This window comes from Amphimedon queenslandica, unplaced genomic scaffold, assembly GCF_000090795.2.
Source record: "Amphimedon queenslandica unplaced genomic scaffold, v1.1 AMPQUscaffold_13520, whole genome shotgun sequence".
NCBI lineage: Eukaryota > Metazoa > Porifera > Demospongiae > Haplosclerida > Niphatidae > Amphimedon > Amphimedon queenslandica.
In genome coordinates this window covers 421,244-443,908 of record NW_003546244.1, presented here as the reverse complement: position 1 = coordinate 443,908, position 22,665 = coordinate 421,244, and the positions used below count along the sequence as shown (strand labels likewise).

At 35.5% G+C, this 22,665-nt stretch overlaps 3 protein-coding genes across 4 annotated transcripts in view; 2 read left to right on the top strand and 1 right to left on the bottom strand.

The window, feature by feature from the left end:
- Window positions 1-8: 8 nt before the first annotated feature.
- LOC100636265 (tyrosine-protein phosphatase non-receptor type 4-like) lies at window positions 9-15,718 on the top strand. The gene is made up of 28 exons (XM_019995288.1): window positions 9-308; window positions 614-715; window positions 1,138-1,180; window positions 3,039-3,165; window positions 3,237-3,289; window positions 3,634-3,707; window positions 4,064-4,287; window positions 4,968-5,031; window positions 5,694-5,854; window positions 5,911-5,979; window positions 6,628-6,837; window positions 6,969-7,007; window positions 7,076-7,181; window positions 7,237-7,296; window positions 7,413-7,547; window positions 8,772-8,858; window positions 9,298-9,468; window positions 9,641-9,676; window positions 9,741-9,831; window positions 10,108-10,172; window positions 10,607-10,690; window positions 10,817-10,879; window positions 11,002-11,130; window positions 11,185-11,239; window positions 11,321-11,414; window positions 12,892-13,027; window positions 14,320-14,365; window positions 15,262-15,718. The coding sequence occupies exons 1-28, from the start codon at window positions 123-125 to the stop codon at window positions 15,318-15,320; spliced, it is 2,769 nt and encodes a 922-aa protein (XP_019850847.1). The 5' UTR covers window positions 9-122; the 3' UTR covers window positions 15,321-15,718.
- Window positions 15,719-17,034: 1,316 nt separating this feature from the next.
- LOC105312406 (transforming protein RhoA-like) lies at window positions 17,035-17,960 on the bottom strand. Its single transcript, XM_011405030.2, has one exon. The coding sequence runs from the start codon at window positions 17,867-17,869 to the stop codon at window positions 17,279-17,281; it is 591 nt and encodes a 196-aa protein (XP_011403332.1). The 5' UTR covers window positions 17,870-17,960; the 3' UTR covers window positions 17,035-17,278.
- A 54-nt stretch (window positions 17,961-18,014) lies between these two features.
- LOC109581247 (uncharacterized) overlaps window positions 18,015-22,665 on the top strand; it is a 16,556-nt gene continuing 11,905 nt past the window's right edge. The window contains exons 1-4 of one of the 2 annotated variants that reach the window (XM_019995199.1): window positions 18,015-18,381; window positions 19,291-19,395; window positions 21,643-21,685; window positions 22,543-22,615. In XM_019995199.1, the coding sequence (XP_019850758.1) occupies window positions 18,250-18,381; window positions 19,291-19,395; window positions 21,643-21,685; window positions 22,543-22,615 (353 nt within the window). In that variant the 5' untranslated portion in view covers window positions 18,015-18,249. Of the gene's footprint in view, window positions 18,382-19,290; window positions 19,396-19,712; window positions 20,051-21,642; window positions 21,686-22,542; window positions 22,616-22,665 lie in introns of those variants that run through there. The other variant, XM_019995205.1, reaches the window with a different exon arrangement.

The following is a 22,665-nucleotide window of genomic DNA, read 5'->3' as shown; positions in this document are numbered from 1 at the left end:
GAGGACACCCTTTTGGTTCTTCTCTTCCTTTTCTCTTGAACATTGCCATACGAGACCACACTTTTCCTTGCCAGCCAGCCGCCCCAGACAGACAGTGGCTCTAGCTTATTCCTTGAGGGATCATGGCGTTTCTTAAGCGTATCCCAAGCGTACGGAAGAAGAATTCTTATAGGCTGGCTGCAGTCAGCCCTACCGACAGGCCATCTTCTCAAAGTGTCTCTGAGAGTGCAGCAGCTAAACTATCAAGCGGTTTGATACAGTGCCACATTACTTTACTGGACGACTCCATGTTCACTTGTGATTTGAATGTAAGAGTAATATTTTATTATACAGACATACATGTAAATGTACAACTATCCATGTGCTAGTGCTTGTCAAATTGTATTCATTTGTGTAATGTTTTAAATTGTCAATGCTCTGATTGACCTCTCTGTCTCTTGCTTTCTTAAGGACAAGCTGTCAAGTCTTAAAAACATTGTTCATTTGTAAACACAATCGTATACCTAGACTATCATATGCTCCCATTGTCTGTAATTGAATTAGTCTCCCCTCTCTATCTCTCCCCCTCCCTCTCTCCCCTCTCTATCTCTCCCTCTCTCTCCCTCTTGATCAGAAACATAGCCTAGGATCGACTTTGCTGGACGAAGTCTATGCACATGCTGACATCATTGAGAGAGATTACTTTGGACTTTCCTATAGTGAGAATGGCTACAATGTAAGTTGTGTGTGTGTGTGTGTACTCAGTGCTAATAAACAAATGGGCCCATTTTATAATTGTAATGACTATACTCATTTGTCTGTGAATTAAATGGGAATGATTGTGAATTTGTTGCATTTGTAAGTGTGCATAGTGTGTGATGCTGACAACTGTCCCTGTGTCTGAGGTGCAGGCATGTTGTATAACATTTTATTTATTTATTATATTGTACAGTGGGTTCCTTCATGGATGTGTCTTGGTCTATGGTTTGTTGGTGGCTTCTGAACTCTTTGACTTGATATAAATTAGTGTTGTTTGTCTGTGCATGTCTACCAGTTTCATTAATGATTTTTATGATGTCAGTTGGCAGCTACAGCCTACATATACACGCACATGCATAACTATAATCTCCCTCCCTCTCTCTCTCTCTTTCTCTTCAGAAATGGCTGCAAAGTGACAAGCCACTAAAAAAGCAATTCAAAGGTAAGATTACACACCTATCACTCTTCAATTAATTAATTCCTGCTAACCATTTTTTTGTCTGCACGTGTGACACACACAGCCATGTAAAATGGTTTTCCATGAACTGCCTCATTTCAAAGGTTGACTCAGACTGAATCACATTAGATGAATTGATGTCTCTCTCCCTTTTCTTTAGCTTCCTCCCTTCCTTCTTTGCCCAATTATAGCTGCAAACTTATCTAACCACAACCTCTAATGTACATTGCATTATTCTGTACATATAATTAGTGGATATGTGTTAGGGTGCATTCCTCAGTCTAGCACTGTCATACCCAAGGCGATAGAGTTCTATTTGCCACTATATGTGGGTGGACTATGGAATCTTGTGGATCCAATTGATGCATAAGGATGCTTGTGTGAATTTTATTGCAACACTACCTGTGATCTAATGTAAAAGAACATGCATTGTTGGCACTGTGCTTATTAAGTAGCTTGAATGGCATGTGGAAAGAATGTGACAAGTTATTGTGTATTTGTTCCTATGAAAATGACATAATGGTGATGATTTATGTAGGATAATGATGATAGATTTGTTATTATTTATCTTTCAAAGGCATGATTCTTGTTCTCTCTTTCTGTCTGTCTGTCTCTCTCTCTGCATGATGTCCATTCTTTTGTCCTATCAGTGCCAGTGATGGGCTTTTGTGTACATGTAAACAAATCTTAGTAAATATTAGAAGATTAAAAGTTAACTATATTCATGTGGCATTGTGTCGTCATTGTATTTGGTTGTTGTTGTTGTTGCTCTTTTTATTCATTGTTTTTGGTTTTGTTTTTGATGGAATGGTAATTGTATGGATAATTTTCAAAACTTAACTCTATAGTTAAATCTATAATAATAATAATAATAATAATAATAGTTAATGGTATACTGTAAGCGGGAAATTTTGGAGGGGCTAAAATTTGACGAATTGCTAAATTTTGGTGATTGGTAGGTTTTTAATTTGGCGAATTTGTGGCCATGTGCCATTGAGCATGCATATAATGGCTTAAAATGGTGAATTTTTATTTTGCTATCAAAATGCCAAATTTGCCAAATTTAATCCCCTCCAAGATTTCCCACTATACAGCATTTATACTTCATTTTCATGAGAGGTGATTTAACCTTTAACATGGTTACACTGTTGTTTATTCTAGCTCCTTTCAGTCTTTACTTTACTCATGATATTATGTTGACTTTGTGTAAAGTTTAACACAATAATTGGATTATTAATATTATATTTTGGCTGATATTACATTTAATAGTACAACAGAATATTAATGATTGGCTGTTGCTATATTTATCCAATTTTAATGCAAATTTTAATCAATCCACAGTATTCAATTTTAAGTGTCTATAGATGTGTACTGGGAGCATGATATCCTGTCCTGTCCGACTACTGAAATTGAGTGAACCACTATGTGTTATATTCCCCTTCTGCTTTCCTTATTGACAAACAGGTTGATCCCAGACATTACAGTCTTGATAAGTAGTTAGAACTCCAGTCATTGTGATTACTTTGGCTTGTGATAGCTTTCCTGTTGTCTTGCTCTGTTGATTTAAATAGTTTCATCATTGTACAAGGGAAAAACCTACATGTGTATAAAATAAATGTAATATAAAATAAATGTAGTGTGTTACATAATAGCTAGTATATATTATACACATTGCAAACTTATTTATAGTGTATTACATAATACATGTAGTTAGCATATGTTATGGACTTGTATAGGGACAAACCTTTATTATTAGATATTGTATTGTATGCATGTACACTGTACATGCTCCCGATATTAAGTAATGACCATATTAGTCTTTATTTTGTCTTATTACTGGTAGGTGGGAGTTGTAGTGTCGTCCTAGAGCTTCGTGTCAAGTTTTATACCTCGGATCCCGTGTTTCTCGTCGAAGAGCTAACACGGTATTTGTTCTTTCGTCAAATCAAGAAAGATCTTCTTGAGAACAGGTGAGGGAAGAAAAAGAGAGAGGGGAGAGATAAAGGAAGAGGAAATCCTTACCTTATTGACATTTCAATAGGTTGATATGTCCAACAGAAGCAGCTGCAATCTTAAGCGCCTTTGCATTACAAGGTACACACACACAAACTCACATACACACACACAAACTCACTGTGAGCATATCATATGCATTCATCAGTAATTGATTACTAATCTAGTCAAGTATGCTTTTATGTGTATGTATCTATAACTGGCTAATCTCATTAGCAAGTGTCTGTTTGACCACAAGGCACTAAGACATTATTAAGTTTATTGCATGAATGTCTACATGTATGTACATGTACATGTATGTAGCTTGGGGATATTGTACACATGTAAGTGCATCTGCCATGTATAGTATAATCTTGTTATAATATCTCTGTCTCTCTCTTGCCTCCCCCCCCTCTCTCTCTCTTTCTCTTTGTTTCTCCTCTTAGCTGAGTTAGGTGATTATGACCCTGTAGGACATCCACCTGGTTATGTCTCTGAATTCCGTTTCATTTCAAATCAAGTGAGAGCTGAATCATACAAATGTGCATGTGTTGTGGTGATGTACACATGTGTGTGTGTGTGTGTGTGTGTGTGCATTGTAATTTCTTTGAACTTCACTTAGTACAACATAAGAAGGTGTATACTGTATGTACATGTGTCAGAAAAATTTAAAAATTGGAGAATTTTCTCCTTGTGATTTTTGTTGAAATACCCTATACTATAGCACAGGGCCTTTGGCCTAATTTTTTGAGCAACTTGACAATCACTGACAAGAAGCTGCATGAGCACTATGCCAAAATCCTGTCATGAAAACTGTATTTTAACTAAAAATAGTATTATAGTACATGTATATTTATACTGTGTGTCCATTTTTAGGATGAAGTGTTTGAGAAGAGAGTATCTGAGATACATCAAGAGATAAGAGGACAGACCACTAGTGAGGCAGAGTACAACTTCTTACAGTATGCAAGACAGCTGGAGTTCTATGGAGTGGAGCAATATCCTGCTGCTGATGATAGAGGAGTATCTATATCACTTGGGGTCTGCTCACATGGGATAGTCGTCTTTAAAGATTTGTTAAAATTAAACACTTTTACTTGGTACAGTGAGAGAGGGAGAGGAGAGAGAGAGAGAGAGAGAGAGAGAGAGAGGAGGGGAGGGGACTCACAGGAGTTAATTAATTAATGTGTGAGTGGAAAATAATTTTTATGGTAAACCACTTAAATTTTGTGGAAAATTATAAAGATTGGCAATTAGGTCACATTATAAATTATGTTTTAAAGATAACAATATATTGGTGATTGAGCTCTACTGATGGATTACTCTCCTAATATGGAGTGCTATTATCATATCAAGCAATTTGCTATTTACACAAATCCTGATTATACTGTTATTGGAGGATTCCTGACTTGTTTATGAATGTGGTAGACTGGTAGCTAGACTCATCATATAATATTAGCATTTCCCCATATTTTAAATAATTAAGTATAATCATTATCAATTTAATCTGACTGGTATGTGAGCCCTTGTGTACTGTTTACCTATTGCCTGAAAGCAAACACCATTGATACATGTCATAATAAGTTCATGCATGGATGCAATAATAAGTACATGCATTTAAGTGCATCCTGCCTTGGTCATATGAGCTAAATTCCAGCAGATTATTAGTTCCTAATAAGCTCCTTTTCTTGTGAATTGCGTGTTGTGTGAGATGGAGTGAGAGAGTTAAGGGTGTGATAATTTAATTAGCTTTTGTTTATTAATTTTATTTATTTTTCAGGCCACAGGTTCTCAAGATCACGTACTCAAAGAAAAAGTTTTATATAGAGCTAAGAAAAACAATGGCAAGTTGTTTAGTTTATTGTTATTATTATTATTATTATTATTATTATTATTATTATTATTATTATTATTATTATTATTATTATTTAAAAGGAAAAACAAAGCATTACTAATAATAGAGAAAAACAAAAAAGGGAAAGGAGAGGGAAGGCCCTATAGGAAAACTAAACAAAGCAAAAAACAAAACAAAGAAACTAATAATAATAATAATTATTATTATTATAATTATAAAACAACAATAGAAAATGTAAGACATAGATAACATTATGATGAGAATAGAGGGAAAGCCCTATTGTTATTATTATTATTATAATTAATAATATTATTATTATAATATTAATAATAATAATAATTATCATTGACCATGTTGATATTACTTAAACTATTTCTCAAAATTAACCTACCTTAACTAAATACATTATATTATCTAATTTTCCTTCTTTATTTCTTTTAACTTGTTTTTAACTTGTTTTTTTTTATGGTAATAATGGTAATAATAATAGTAATAATAGTAATAGTGATAATATTATTATTATTATTTATAATAATAATATTATTATTATTACTCTTACAATAATAATTTGTCTGCCTTAGTTTATAAATCTTCTAATGCACAGAATAATCATTAACTATTGAAATTAACATTAACTTTTGATCTCTTCAGGAAATGGATGAAAGGGTAGTTGGATTTCACATGGACAATCACGAGGCCAGCAAGAGACTTTGGGTTGCATGCATAGAGCACCACGCCTTCTTTAGAATGTCTGAAGTATCTAAAGGCCCACAGAGAGGGAGCCCCTTTAGAAAATCAAAGGTCAAAATCACGTACGTTTTGGAATCAATTTGATGAGTTGAGATTATTGTTAATATTTTTTTATTAGTCGTAAAACAGAAAAACAGGTTGTTGAAGCTAGCAAGTCAATAGCGAGAGATGGACAGAGAATAAGAAGGTGATTTATTTATTTATTTTTTGACTATTCTCAAATCGAAGTAAAATAAGATCCTAAGAATGCTTTATGACTATTTGATAGCTTCAAAATTTTTCAATACTGATTGCAATAAGTATTGGTTCAAGAATTGAGCTGATTCAAATTGAAATTGAGATCTTTTATGTTGTTCAAAAATTAGGTCAAAGACCATGCACTACATGTATATAGTACAGGGTATTTCATAAAAATGGCTGAGAGAGAAATCTCCATTTTTATCAGTTTTTCTGATGCATGTACATGTTCTTATGTTGTGTAAAAAGTTTGAGCTGATTCTGATCCAAATTAAATTTTTTACGAATTTTGCAAAAAATTGGGCCAAAGTCCTTGTCATGGTATCGGGCCAAATTTTGCCAAAATTGAAAAGGAGAGAATTTCCATTTTTATAATTTTTCTAATGCATATACATGTACATGTTTTTGTGTTGTATCGAAAGTTTGAGCTGATTCCAATTAAAATTGGATTTTTAATGAATTTTTAAGTTGTAAAAAAATGCGACAAATTACCCTGTACTATGGTACTGGGTAAAAATGATATAATTTTATTAAAAAAAGACTAGGAGAGAATTCTCCATTTTAAATACATTTTCTGTTACTCTTGCTATGTGAATAGGACCCCTAGTAAGAGGTATCCAAAAAGGAGCCCACTGGTTGGTGATAATGATGACCTAATGAGAAGAAGAGCTAATACTGAGATAAGAAGAACAGGTTCACTGAGAGACTATGGAGGAGGGAGACCAGTAGTGGAAGTAAGGAGGGGACAGAGCCCCAGTGAACTAACACCAAGAAGACTCTCAGCTACCAGAGAGCACACACCTGCTATGTAAGTGTATTATTATTACTATCATCATCATCATCATTTTAATTATTATTATTATTATTATTTATTATTATTATTATTATTATTATTATTATTGCTACTTTTATTTATTATTTTGTTATTATTTATTGTAGGAGTTCTCCAAGGAGTCCATTAAGTGAAGCAGAGGATGAGTAAGTTGCCATGCAAATCTAATATGATCAACCATGACCTCCTCTCTCTCTCTCTCTCTCTCTCATAGTTTCACAGCTGCTGATTTCCTTCAGTTCCAGTTAGGAGAGACAGAGGAGAGCGGCTTCACGACATTGCAAATATCTGATCGTCACAATCATCATCACGACAAAGAGGTACACATTATTTTAAAATATACATCCACTTTTACAATGACTTTCTTTTCCAAAGGTTGGTGAATATTACGACGAATCGAATGCAGCAGAAGAATTTGCCAATCAGATGACAATAGTAAGCCTTGTTACCTTTTTATTTGTCATAAAAACGATAACAATTCATTAATATATTCTCACTTTATTGTATTGTCTATATAATGTACATGTAAATGTATTTATTTTTATTCTTAGGACGACTTAGCTTCTGAAGGTTTTCTCATGATTAGACTCAATCCTGATTCTGAGGGAAGGTTTGGATTCCATGTTAAAGGAGGTCTGGATCTTAACTTACCTGTATTTGTCTCCAAAGTCAAAGAAGACTCACCAGTAAGAGAGCACTATGCAGCTTAGAATCAGCTAGGGTTTTCTACAAAGCATGATTGTTAAGTTGGTGAAAGGCATACAATTGAGCCTTAAGCATACAGCTTTTTTAGCAACTTTAAAAAATAGTAAGAAATCCAATTTTGGTCGGAATCCGCTCAAACTTTCTACACAGCATAAGGACATGTATATGCATCAAAAAAATTCATAAAAATGAAGAATTCTCTCCTAGTCATTTTTGGTAAAATTTGGGCCGAGACCATGTACTATAGTACAGGGACTTTGGCCCAGTTTTTGAGCAACTTTAAAAATTTGTAAAAAATCCAATTTTGATCGGAATCCACTCAAATTTTCTACACAACATAAAAACATGTATATGTATCAGAAAAGATTGTAAAAATGGAAAATTCTCTTCTAGTCATTTTTGGTAAAATTTGGGCCGAGACCATGTACTATAGTACAGGGACTTTGGCCCAATTTTTGAGCAACTTTTAAAATCTGTAAAAAAATCCAATTTTGATCGAAATCCACTCAAACTTTCTACATAGCATAAGGACATGTATATGCATCAAAAAAATTTATAAAAATGAAGAATTTTTTCCTAGTCATTTTTGGTAAAATTTGGCCCGAGACCATGCATGTACTATAGTACAGGGACTTTAGCCCAATTTTTGAGCAACTTTTAAAATCTGTAAAAAATCCAATTTTGATTGGAATCAGCTCAAACTTTCTACACAGCATAAGGACATGTATATGCATCAAAAAAATTCATAAAAATGAAGAATTCTCTCCTAGTCATTTTTGGTAAAATTTGAGCCGAGACCATGTACTATAGTACAGGGACTTTGGCCCAGTTTTTGAGCAACTTTAAAAATTTGTTAAAAAAATCCAATTTTGATCGGAATCCGCTTAAATTTTCTACACAACATAAAAACATGTATATGTATCAGAAAAGATTGTAAAAATGGAAAATTCTCTCTTAGTGATTTTTGGATCAATACTGGGTCCTTGACCAGATTTTTAATGCTGACAAGAAGCTGAGCACTATGCCAAAATCCTGTTGAAAACCATGCATGAAATGATTCCTTACATGTGTACATACTTGCATGTGTTTCCACCTTCTTTCTCTCTCTCTCTCTCTGTCTTTCTCTCTGTCTCTCTGTCTCTCTCTCTGTCTCTCTGTCTCTCTCTGTCTCTCTCTCTCTCTCTCTTTCCCTCTCTCTCTCTCAGGCTTCTCAGTGTCAGCCTCCCCTAGAAGAAGGTGATCAGGTTTTGTTTGTAAATGGTATGTCAACAGATACAGCAACACACATTGAAGTGAGTTAAAAATTCTTTCCTTTCGTTTTCCTTGTTCCTTTTTACCTAATGCATTACTATAATGCATTACTAAATCCTTGTGTACTTTGTGGCCTCCTATACACATTTTTGAATATTTCTCTTTTTCCTCTTCCTATACCAAGCCCTATATCTTTTTCCTGTTCACTCTTTTTCATTTTTATTTTTTGTATTTTTTCATTATTATAAGTTAACCTACATGTAGCATGTAGCATGTAACATGTATAATAGTACATATTGTATAAATCAGTACATTGCATTAGTTACACACACCCATGATCTCTTAACTATCCAAACTCCTGGTTCCTTTCTATGCATAAACAAATAAATCAATGTATTTTGATAAATCAAACTCATTTATGTACGTGTACATATACATTACGTACATCCCAACCATTAGTCTTGATTCTCCTTCTCCTAGGTCATCACTGCTATCAAGTCTTCATTAGATAGGCAGCCGCCTCAGCTAGTACTCATCATAAAGCCAAGGGACCTATCTAGAGTTGATCCAACAGCATCGGGTGATTCTGCCCCTCAGTTCTCGTCTGATCCTCACACTTTACTAAGAGAGTCAATGGTTTCGTTAAAAGAGGTACATTGTATAGAGAATAATGTCACATGATATAATATAAATCTTACTCTCTCTCTCTCTCTCTTTCTCTTTATTTTTTATTACTTCTCCTTTCTGTTCTTTTCCTTTTCTTTGCTTTCCCTTCTTGTTCTCTTCCTTCTTGTTTTATCTTTTCTTTTTTCTCTTTTTTCAGAGTGTACTCAATGGATCTGTTTTAGTTAGTTTTGATGTAAGCGTGTACATACATTGTTGATTTGTTCTTTTTGACATTATTTTTATTTTTTTTCTTGTAGCGTCTCTACAGAAAGAAGCCTGGGATGTTGACCATTGCCAGCAAATTACCACAAAATTTGTCAAAAAATCGATACAGAGACATCACTGCTTGTAAGTCAAGCCGTGCTGCTCTTTGAACAAAAAATACTCTAAAAATTCACTACTCCATACACACACACCATATTCTCATGTAGAAAGTTTTGAATCAATCCTGATTGATATTTTCACACAACATAAATTGTGTCTGTCATGATCTCTCTCTCTCTCTCACTCTCTCTCTCGTCTCTCGTCTCTCTCTCCCTCCCTCCCTCTCTCCCTCCCTCCCTCTCTCCCTCTCTCCCTCCCTCCCTCTCTCCCTCTCGTCCCTCCCCCCCTCTCTCTCACTAGATGATATTACAAGAGTGCATTTACTAGACGGTCCTGTTGATTATATTAATGCCAATTATGTTAACGTGAGTCCAATAGCCAGCCAATGATAATGCATAGTATTATTGTGAACAGCTATGCTGTGTTGTTGTTACTGCTAATAAATGAAGTAATGTTTGTCCATTTGTTTGCTGCCAAACTTAAATTCATTTAATATAAAGCAGGAATGATCATAATGTTGGCATTTAGTTGAAGTCACTGTACACTATAATGTTGTTTACAGCCAATACAGAATGCACACACACAATGTGTAATCTCATTTTAGTGGATAGTAATTTATTCTATGAGTACAAAGTATACATGTACATGTATGTCAGGGAAATTACAACCGGTTTGATAGATTTCATGTGAATTCATGGCTGCAAATAGAAGCCAGAGTCTACTTAAATATTGTAGTAATTTAATTATCTTTATCTTCCCCCTCCTCTCTCTCTCTCTCTTTCTCTCTGTCTCATTCCAGATGGATATTCCAAGTACATGTCAAGTTGTACGGTACATAGTGACCCAGGGCCCAATGCAAAACACTTGCATTGACTTCTGGCAGGTGAGGAACACGTATTAATTATTACTTCATTTACTTGGATTAAGATTATAAATTCTTACTTGTATTGATAAATATTCCCATTTTTACCTTTTTATTTTAAATTGCATACTTGTTGTATTGTTCCAGATGGTATGGGAGCAAGGATGTGGCTTCATTGTAATGCTAACTGATATAATGGAGGAAGGAAAGGTATATACATGTACACGTACATGTTCATGTAGCGTACATGTGGTATGTACATCTGATGTACATGCATGTGTGTGACGTAAATGTGGTATGTAAATGTGATGTATGTGTGGTTTTTTGTACAGGTCAAGTGTTGTAGGTATTGGCCAGATCAAGGTAACTCGACTGAGTACGGTCCGTTTCAGATATACTGTGAGAGTGATAGGAAAGACAACCTTTGCTGCACGAGACACTTTGTATTAAAGAACAATAGGGTAAACTGAGGGATATACTTATTTTGAACTCTCTCTCTCTCTCTCTCTCTCTAGACAAAAGAAGAGAAACCAATTATCCATTTGCAATTCTTGGACTGGAGTGAAAGCAGTAAGAGAAATGAATGGAGAGAGAGAGAGAGTTACATGATTTTGAATATACAACAATGTACTTATTTTCTCTATTCAACAGATGTACCCCTAGTAAAGGCTGATTTCTTAAGATTCATACGTAGACTGCATACACTTAGACACGGGATGGAGGATCCACTGGTAGTTCACTGCAGGTAATCACAGAGTGTATGTACACTGTACATCACAGCTATACAGTACATGTACATGTACATATTGTGTGTAATAGAGAGGAGGGTATAGAGTATAGACAGACATGTGATGTCACTGAGATGAGGTAGACATATTAGAATAGAAAACCAAAAGAGAACTAAATAAGGATAATAAAATGAGGTTTGAGGGAGAGGAGACAATGAGATAAAGGCACTATTCCAATAGGCACACGCACTACAAGAGGAATTTACACTAGACAGCTGCTGTCTGAATGCTCTCATGCATACACAGACATACCCTGAGACTTGTTATGGAGGTGTCACACATTAACACCAGTTAGGTGTTACGTGTACATCTCTCGTGTGTAAAGTTGTGAAGTCTGTTGTGTCTGGTCTATTGTTTGAATGTACCATTACCCATTGGAGACCTTTATTGTTTTTTGAAGATTTTTGATATGTCTACACCTACAACTACATGTATATAGCTGTGGCTATCCTTTGTGTACAAGTGATCTTGCTCTTGTCTGTATTGTTAGTCAATGGGATGCTGCCTGCTCTTGTTTGTGTGTGTTCCTCATAATCCCTTAGCACTCAATCATCATTTTGATACTATTGGGTTTGTTTTGGTGGTTTCACTGGCTATGCTCATGAGGGAGGGAGGGAGGGAGGATTTCTTTGTCTCTCTCTTAAGTGGCAGCTATTGTGTGTCACATCAAAGAGAATGGGGACATACAGTATATTTAATTGATGGGATGAGAGGGAGAGGTACATGTGGATGAGAGAATGGAGAGTATAGAAATAAAGGGTGAGAATAAATGGGAAGGTCATAGTAGTGATTAGATAGCTACCTGTACTCCTGACCACAGGGATATTCCATTAAATCATAATGAAAATACAGTACAAACCTTAGGAGTACACAACTGACTTCTCTCTGTCTTTAATGTTAATCAGTTTACCCTAATAGCTGCCTCTGCTGGCCTGGCTTTATTTGTGTCTGTGCATACAATTAAAGGAATCTTTAAAGGCTTTATTCTGTCTGGGTACTAATCTCTGTAGTGTTATTGAGGGATAGGGTGATAGTGATAGTAGAGGTGATGGAGAATGATATATAATTTGATATCTTTATTTGTGTCTGTGCTTACAATTACTGGAATCTTTAAAGGCTTTATTCTGTCTGGTATAGTGTTGTTCAACTTTGAGTGTGTTAATTCTTATGAATTTGTGTAGCAAATTGTATTTCATGTATTAGAATTGTTGTTTATCCCTCTGTCTATACCTTTAATTGCTGTCTGGCCTATACTGGGAATAGCTATACAAAAGATTAGAATATGATTTTAAGAGACATGTCTATGGAGTTAGATCATCACTATTTTGATACTGTGGTATTGGAGAGAGAGATAGGAGAGAGAGAGAAGGGGGGTGTAGTAGGTAAATAAATTCATTTTAAAAATTTTTAAAAATCTTATTTTTTAATTTTTAGTGGTGGCATTGATCGAAGTGGTATCTTTGTTGCGATGGAAACGGCACTGACGAAAATAGAAATCGTCGAGGCGTTCAATCCACTGGAAATAGTTCGAATGATGAGAGATCAGAGAGGAATGATGCTACCTGCACTGGTAAACATCACACACACACACACACACAAACAATAGTATATGGTCACATCTCATCACTATTACAACTATTACCAAGAAAGTAAATGCATTTCCTGCTACATTGTAGCATTCACTAATCTTGAGATGCATTTATGCTTCACGTTGTAATTAGATATTTTCTCACACACATCATGCTTAAGTGTGTGTTGGTATGTACATGTACATTAACTACTTCACTCTTTCAGATGTCGTGTTTACAAATTTTTTTTGATGCATAGCTAGTCTCACGGACTCTACATGTACTCCTGTTTGATGACACGTTATGCTATGTGCATCCTTTAATTATCAGCTCCTTGTTTGTGGGTGGTTGGTTGCTTTGGTATTATTTTAATTTGCTTCACGTGGCCACTCTACAGCTTCATATGCATGCAGTATCCTTGTTTGTCTTTAAAGGATTTATCTAATTTAAATGTAGATAGTGTAGACTTGCTATTCATTTTACATTCATTGTCTCATTTTTCATGATACTTAATCCCTTCAATCCAATCTACATTATACCATACAAGATGATTTATTGGTGAGGAATTAATATTAGCGATTGGCGGTTCTATGAAGAAATCCCCAATATAAAATCTGCCATTTTGTTTCAATCTGAGCATGCTCAATGGCACGTTGCACAAAACTGCTAATATAAAATCCGCCAATTTCTTTCCACAGGCCAATTTGCCAAATATTACTCCCGCCAATAAATCACCTTGTACAGTATGTGTATGTATGTCTTCATTATTTTATTGTCATTATGCCCATATACATATATGTACATGTATGTAATGATTGACATTGCTGGTAAGTATAAGATTATTTATGAGAACGGCATTTGCTTAATGTCATGCATTTCTTCTTAAGGCATGCTCTCCTCACATGTTCATGTTATATAGTCAGGTACACATTAATGAATGACTTTGCAGCAAACACATTTTAATGGCAGCTGATGTTGCCAAAATATTGACAATCAGATACTGTGATTATGATACCATATTTGGTAATGATGCACTGCCACAAAGGAATTCCCCCTTGTCAGGCTCTGGGCTTAATTAAAAGATTAAAATTGTAAATTTTGTAATTAGAACCATGTGAATTAGTGGTACACTGTGACGCATGGAAGGAAGTGTATGGTTGATTGAGATTAGTGTGTTTGTATGTGATTTACTGCATGTGCACGTACATGAGGGTACATGCATGTTTGTACATTCTTCTAATCATCATTGTAATTATAATTTTAATATTTGTATCTCTCTCTTTTCTCTCCTTAGAATCAGTATAAATTTTTCTGTGACTGCATTGTACAAGCTTATGAAGGTAAGAAGCTACTTCTGTGTGTGCATGTATGTACATGTAATGTAATGTACAATGTATGTGTACATGTATATGTACATGTACGTGGTGTGTGGGTGTTGCCATCATGTGGATTGAGACTTGTACCATTATTTCTTGAATTGCTATTAGTTTACTACCAGGCAATTCCCAAGTGTTGCCAGCTATGAAAAGTACTGGTGTGAATGTGGTTTTATTGTCATTATACCTACACTTTGAGCAACTTCAGTTGCTTCCACACAAACTCTATATTAAAAATACACAGAGATATTGCATTAGACTACATACACAGGCATTCTATTATGTATATATTAGTACACACAAGTATCACCTAGTGTCTAGTTTGTGGTCCAGTAGAGTAGATGTAGTCTGAGGCTTATTGGATTTGTGGCCTCTTTTTGTGAGTTTTCTCTGTTGACACAAGGTCTAATGGGTGTGGGCCACTGTGGCATGCCTACTATTTGATTGCTGCACCTGCGCCTCTGTTCTTGTACATGTACATGTATGTATAATGTCAGCATAATATGTATCATGCATGCCAATTTGTGTACTGTGTTATCCTAATTGGGTTGTTATGCTATTTCCATAGTAAAAGGACGCTTGTTCGTTAAATATGAATTATTTTTATGATGCAAGAGCTCTTAGCTGCTTGTAACACTATTAATGTATAGCGACTGTATTGTGTTATTGTAATTAGATTGATTGTTATAATTAATAATGAGGAATTTGAATCTGTTTAATGGCCATCTTGTCCTGTCTTGCTCGTCTCTATTGATGCTCATGTGATGTTTTGTTAGGTCACACTTTAATTTTATTATCCGCCCACTTATCTTGTCTTCCCCCCTCTCTCTCTTTCTCTTTTTTATCTCTATCTTTTTCAGAGGATTACATTGAAATTGATCTCTCCAATCACGCAAATAATGTCAAAACTTCACCCTGATTGATCCATCGATTTCTCCTCTCATAACAATTAACTCAAATATATTAATAATAATAACAATAAAAATTAAAATTTTTGTTTGATACAACAGTCCTACTACATTTAAGTAATTACCCATTATTATTATTATTATTATTATTATCATTGTTATTATTATTCTTTCGTTATCCTTTCCCTGAATTCCACTACTAATCAGTCCCTCCCTCTCTCTCTCTGTTTATCTTTCATCTCTCCTTATAAAAACATCTACTTGTCAGTTGCTGCTCTATAATGTATAATTATAATTATGATGATGATCATACTTGTAACATTGATTATTATTATTTGTTTTTCTTTTTAAATTATTGTCATTTTAAGCTGTTTTGATAGGATTTCCTTATACACTCCTGCTAAAACTATTTTGTATTTGCCACTCGTTGTGTAGGTGTGCTTCGTCCATTGTCCATTAGTAGGAGCATTAGCTCGTGTTTGTGAGAAAGTCTAGAGCTAATGGGGTCCCGTGGGACCACTCTTCTTATTGAATGAATGCAGCAAAATAATTACAACTGCATTGTGCGTGCTTTTTTTATTCTTTCGTTTTGCGTTCGATTATTCCCCACTCTGGCTGATATATTGTGTTGGCCTAGCATACATAAACAAACGCAAGATGGAATGTGGACATGCGCATTCTTTTGGCTCAACTCGTTTTACGCGTGCACAATTCCTACAAGTGATTGATCCAAATTGATTTAATCAGTGAAAGGCTGTGGTATCATTATCATTTATGTTCAGTTTAGTTTTACATTTATACCCAATAATAGACTGGTGTTATTTTGTGTGGGAGGAACACAATGAATCTGAGAGTGACCTGTATTGTATTTTCTGGGAACACAAAGGACTATCTTCATCAGATTGCAGTGATGCAATTCTGCAGTATAGCTAATTATGTAAATGCGTGCCTGCCCCAGTGTTGTTCTATTTTGGGACTGCATTCCATGGTGTAATTGTAATGTTATAGTGCTTGAGTGTTACAGTGTAATTTGTGTAATTCCTGTCTTCAGCAGTTGTTTGGATGTTTCACAGTTGTGCAATGAATGTTGCGTCTGCTGAGCTAGTTCATTTCTTGTGTACTGATAAATTCAATTTGAAGCCAGCATTATGTAGTTATATTGACATCGCTTTCGCTATGATTAAGTTTTATTGCCATGTTACATGTACTTGTAGAGCTGCTACGACTAAAAATTGATTATAATTTTCCTAACATTGCTTGTTGCTATCTGTTTTGAACGGTCTCGTTCCTCAGTAGTAGTATATGCATTGTAGCAATTCCTAAGTGATTTGTGCGACGGTATCGTCAATTAGTACTCGTTACAACAAATGAGTAAAGTCAATGAATGAATGAAATGTATAGTCCATTCAGTGAGCCAAGTCTACGCTATACGACAGCTGCTACCAGGTATATAGTAATTCTTAGTATGTCTAGCTCTTTATGTGGGAGTTTCTGCCTTTGAAGCACTCAAATTCACAGGACAAGGTTATGATGTGATCTTTTAAGATAATGGCCCATGTGTATGTTGATTTGGGGTTAAGTGTGTGAATATGCACTATTATTTAATTTTTCTTGAAAATTGACTGCTATTTAATCTTTCTCGTAAATTATTATTGACTGCTTTTATTTTTATGAATGTTATTATCTTTTTTTTACTAACACAATAATAATGATGGGTATACATAAAAATATAATAATGTGATGTGCAGTGACAGTGAGTTAGCAAGTAAGAACACAAAATAAAACGATACAAATAAGTGATAAACATGTGACAATGAAGAGAAAAATGTTTGTTTTTCTTCTTCGACTCTCTGCAAAGGGGCTCTTGCGTTTTGAGGGAGTGAGAGGCTACGATAGTCATTTCTAACACCTCTTCAGCCCTGAATTTTATTTTAGCTGCCAACACTCAAGTTCGGTGCTGTGTACCCCTTTACATATTGCTGTACATTCTTTTTAGACTCTTTTTCGTGGAACTGATGACCTTCTTGACTCCCTTGCGTTGTTTTTGTGCTTTTATTTCTAATATCTGTTGGAATAATTCTTCGATTTTGTCGTTCTGAGATGCAGAGCACACTCCGTAGCCAGCTGCTCCGATTTTCTCAGCCAGGCTCTCGAGCTCGTTTCTCATGCTCTCCTTTCTTTCTTTGCTGGTTTTGTCCTCTTTGCAGGCTGCAATGAAGACTGGGACGCCAGGGGCGAAACTGCTTATCTCTGGGACCCAGCGTGTCTCCATGTTTTCGTAGCTCTCAGAGTCGTTCAAGTCAAAGCAGAGGAGAACGGCATCGCATCCCTCGTATGCAAGCTGCCTGAAACTGGCTCCTTCTTTCGAGCCCGTGACGTCCTGGAGCCTAAGCTGTACCTTTCCTCCAGTCTGAGGTGCCTCCAGCTCAGTGGTGTGGCTCTCAAACTCGGTTGGGATGTAGGTCTCCGAGTAAAAGGAGTGAGCGAGTCGGAGGGCTAGTGAGGATTTACCGCAGCCGGAATCTCCAACGAGTATAACTTGCTTGTAAGTAAGACCCATTTTCTTGTAGCTCTTGGTTTTGCTATTTCTTTTCTTTCACCCTTTATCTCTCAGCTTAGCTGTTTGCTTTACTGACCCAAAAATCTATTCTCACCTTGTTTTATACACAACTCTTATGGGTGTGGCTGTACTGCTCTCGTGGGTGTGGCTGCTCGCTGCAGCAGGCCGCCTCTTGCGGAGGAGTGCCGCCAAAATAACTGCAAAGCTTCACTTACTTTACTATCAACTATATATGTGACTGACTCCTCAGTACTCTCTCCCTGTTCTTTTAAGACCTCTGTATTAACCAATCTAGCTTCTATACTCTCCTGACCTATATAGTCTAGTGTTTAGAGCCTTCAACCTGTGGGAGGGACTCCGGACTCATTATTATCATTATTATGATACGTAGCAGAGCAAACTCTCAGTTCTCTCACGGTGCCGGTGGACTGGAGAGGAGACACACCAAGGCCAGTGGGATACAGTGTGCTGTAGCTCTGTTAGATGGACGAGAGCTTCAATTGGAAATAAATGTAAGTAATAAAAATAAAAAATAATTATTATATAATAACTAAAAATATCGATATTATCATGATCGTACTTGACTGGAGGTGTGGCATGTCATAGAGTATTATTATAATTATCATCATCATCATCATCATTATTATTAATTGTAAACGATAATTCACTGCAATTGATAGTGCTTGTACTGCATTTATTGACTGCACTGTAACAAAGGCCTAACCTCTTATGCAAACTGATGTATTAATACATTATACCAACACACCTTTCAAAGAAGCACAAGTATTTCATGCAGCATACCTCATACCCACCCACCCTACTAGTATAAAGTATACTGATACTGTATCGCCAGTGATGAGATTCATGGCCTGTGATTCACTCTGTCATCCAGACCCACTACAAAACAATTCACACATATGCCCTCTTAGTCTCACTCCTCAAAGCGTGTGTGACATATGAAGCTAACCACAAAGTCTGGATTGCATTCTTTGCCTGTTAACACATGTTGCAATAGCCAAAATGTTAGCCCTCACGCACCTTACATGTAGGTGATCCTTTTGTGTGCATGTACACGCTGACATGTAGAAACATGTAAGGAAAATGTATGAGAGTTAGTCTCATCACATGGTGAGGGAGAGAGAGAGAGAGAGAGAGAGAGAGAGAGAGAGAGAGAGAGAGAGAGAGAGAGAGAGAGAGAGAGAGAGAGAGAGAGAGAGAGAGAGAAATATGGGTGCAGTAATGCAATGATATCAATAAGTATATGACACTATAAAGTCTGCAAACATGCAACAATTCAATATACTTATATCACTACTCATGCATGCAGCATTCCTGTCATAGGATATAATATAATAATATAAACAGTTCCATATTATTGTTAGCTTAAGAATCAATTCTCCATCTCTTCTTTTATTAAACAGAAAAAGACAACCGGCCAGTGGATATTTGAGTACATTGTTAGCACGTTGAAGATCAAGCAAAGGGATTTCTTTGGTATCCTTTATGAAGATGAACACAAATTTCAAGTTAGCCTCTCTTTCCATATATAGTTATGTGTTCTGGGTTGTGTTTAATTGGTTGAAATCACTCCACATATTGGGGCAACAGATACCATGCTAATGATAATGGCTGTATTTTGTTTTTAAATTTGTGGTTGTGTACTCTTAGACTAATAATTGTGCACCTTCACCTGGTTAATTAATATACATGTAATTTACTTTATATCTTGCATTTAATTAAGTACAGTGATTTTGCATGATAGGCAAGCAGAAATGTGTTATGAATATGCTCTGTTGAGGTCAGTATTAAGTAGGTGCATCCATTTAATTCCTGACCACAATAGAGCATGTGCATGACACATTTCTGCTTGCCTTTCATGCAAGTTTAAGGAAAATCACTGTAACGACTTTATAGTTGCCAGCTATAGCCATCACAAGTGTTTTAAAACAGTGCTTTTTCTTTTTTTTGTATCGTCTATCATGAACCACTTACCACTGACGAGGATGAGTCATTATGAATAAGAGGATGCTGAAAACCAAGCAGCCTCACAAATACTATCAATAACAATACTACAGAGACAGAATGCTACTACAAAGAACATGCACATTATTGGTTTTATTATTGTGTGGTCTATCGCTAATAGTTGTGGTTGCCAAGTTTACCTCATTACTATGAATTCAGGTGAGACAGCTAGGGCTCCTCTGGATCCTCTAATGCTTTTTCTATCACCTTGAGCTATAATATTGCAGTCCAAAGCTCAGTATAAGACTATTATAGTTTTTTTAGTTTGTTTTTAAGTTAGCACTATTCTTCTATCACTGTATCATGTTTCATATGCAGGATGAGTCTTTAAAGTTTTGCCATTGATTGGCTGTAGTTATGTATATACTGTGATTCTTATAGCTATATATACATGTATACAAGACTCTTACTATATACTGTGATTCTTATAAAATTTATTTTTATCACGAGTGCGTGTTATTTGTTTGCGATAATTTGTAAAGTTCAATTTGGTTCATTAGAGAGGTGCCAGTACACAACATAGGACACTTGTTAATTTACATGCAAATTAGACTTCTCCACTGTAGACCTTGTATTCTATATGTTGTACACACCACTCAAATCTTTTTGAAGCCATTTGAAAACCATGGTATACAGCCTTTCTCTCTAATGCTCGTAACTTTAAAAATCCATACTCAAAACCCTCTATACATTCATGTAATAAAATTTGTAAGGAAAAAGAAAATAAATAAGTTGATTTACTTGTATTGTGTATTAATTAATTATGACCTCCTTTTAAGGGACCTTCCAAATCAAATTAATATTTGTTTATCAATATCTTATCGCACCGGGCGTAAATAATTGTACATCCTATGCTTGTATATGATCTGCAGTAATCAGTACATGCTTTCCTGAAACTGTATAAGGATATTGTGGTCGTATTCATGGTCTTGTCATGTGGGTACCTGTGCTTTCCCTTGAATGTGCATACATATCTCAGTGTGTTTGCATGCACATGTAGCCTTAGCTTTTTATCAGCTAGGGAATCATGACCCCCTATTGTTACAGTGTAGTAATGCTAAATAATACCACAAATAATAGAATAGCTATAACTATAAAATAGCTCCAGAAATTTCCTTGCATTCTGCAATAATAAATGAAATGTTTTCAAATCAAACACTATATAGACAGTAGTCATACCCACACACATGTAATAAATCTGAGTATATGTTCATGACTTTGTAGCTGTGTGGTCCTTTCTTATCCATTGTTAATATAAGACTCACACGCTCATTGACCATGCAATCACTGCAATAGTAAAGTGTGTCTGTATAAGTATCCTATTGTTCTTGGGGAGTTTATGATGCATGACTTCATTGGTATACAATTTATGTTCCTGGTAACTATTTTAGGACATACTCCCAATGTATGTTCCTTATCCTATTTTAGGATTGACTTACTCCGATTTGCTTGTAAGCCACTTCCATGACATCTATATTAAGTAATGTGCATGTAGCTCTTCTCTCCCTGTCTAACTTTCCCCTTTAACAAGTGGAACTATAGTGGAGTGTGATTTAATGAAATCATCTTGTTTATAAGTGAAAGATATATTGTTGCATGCATACTGTTCTGATTGTTGTATCCATAACAACTAATGACTATTAATGATAGTTATTATTGATCTCATCCTGATTTCACCTCTCCCCCTCTCTCCCTTTCTTCCTATCACACTCCCACTTCTCTCTCTCTCTCTCTTCCCTTTCTTTCTATAGCAATGGCTGGAGCTCTCCAAGTCTGTAAGGAAACAAACTAAAAGTAAGTCCATCAGTAAACAAGATAGTATAAACAATTAGCACTTTAATAATGTGCACCTGCTAGTATGCATACTCAGTCATTATAAGAACAACTATTCTTAATCTTGTTCGTGTAAGAATGTTCTGACATCAGTGCCTATGTCACTAGTGCTAATTTTTTTGATTAAGTGACGCACTAGTGTTTGTGTAAGCGTGGCTAAAGTCAGTCTTTGATCTGGCATACTCTATAGTGAGTAATTCAATAATCCTACATGTGTCTTATCAGGTACTAGTAGAAATCAGTACATGACACATACATGCGTATTACATTGATGAGATAAGACTCTATGCACATCATATTATTGGGTATAGCATCCATAAATTTTGCATTAGTTAATATGATAGTAGTTGTACATGTACATGTACATGTACATGTACATGTACATGTATATGCATTTATACAAGGTTTTGCATTAGTTGATACTATGTATGTACATGTGTGTGCTTGATTAGAAGAGTAATGAGAAAAGGAAGGTATGGAGGAGGAGAGAAACCAGAGGAGTAAGAGGAGAATGGGGAGGGATGTTGTGGAGGATTGTAGTTGTCATTATAACAAGTATACAAGTTATGTATGTGTGCGAGTTATGCAAGTATACTAGTTATGCTCATAAGCTAATTAGGCATTGATTGTCGTATATCCTTCACTCATTGTTTTATTGCGTTCATCCTCTACACCTCCTCCTCCTCCTCCTCTGGCTAGAAATGTAGGGAGGGATTAATCAAATTATGAAGATATTTAATTATTTTGTATGTGCCTATTATGTTAATAATGCTTTCTTTTACAAAGTGGTTGTAATGATCTTTTTTGTTTTTCTTTAGGGGATATGATGCAGCTAGTCTTCAGTGTCAGATATTACCCAGTTGATCCTACCGCTGAAGACCCCATTATTAGGCAAGGTTTAGCCATTATCAAAACATTAACTTTCTCTCTCCCTCCCTCCC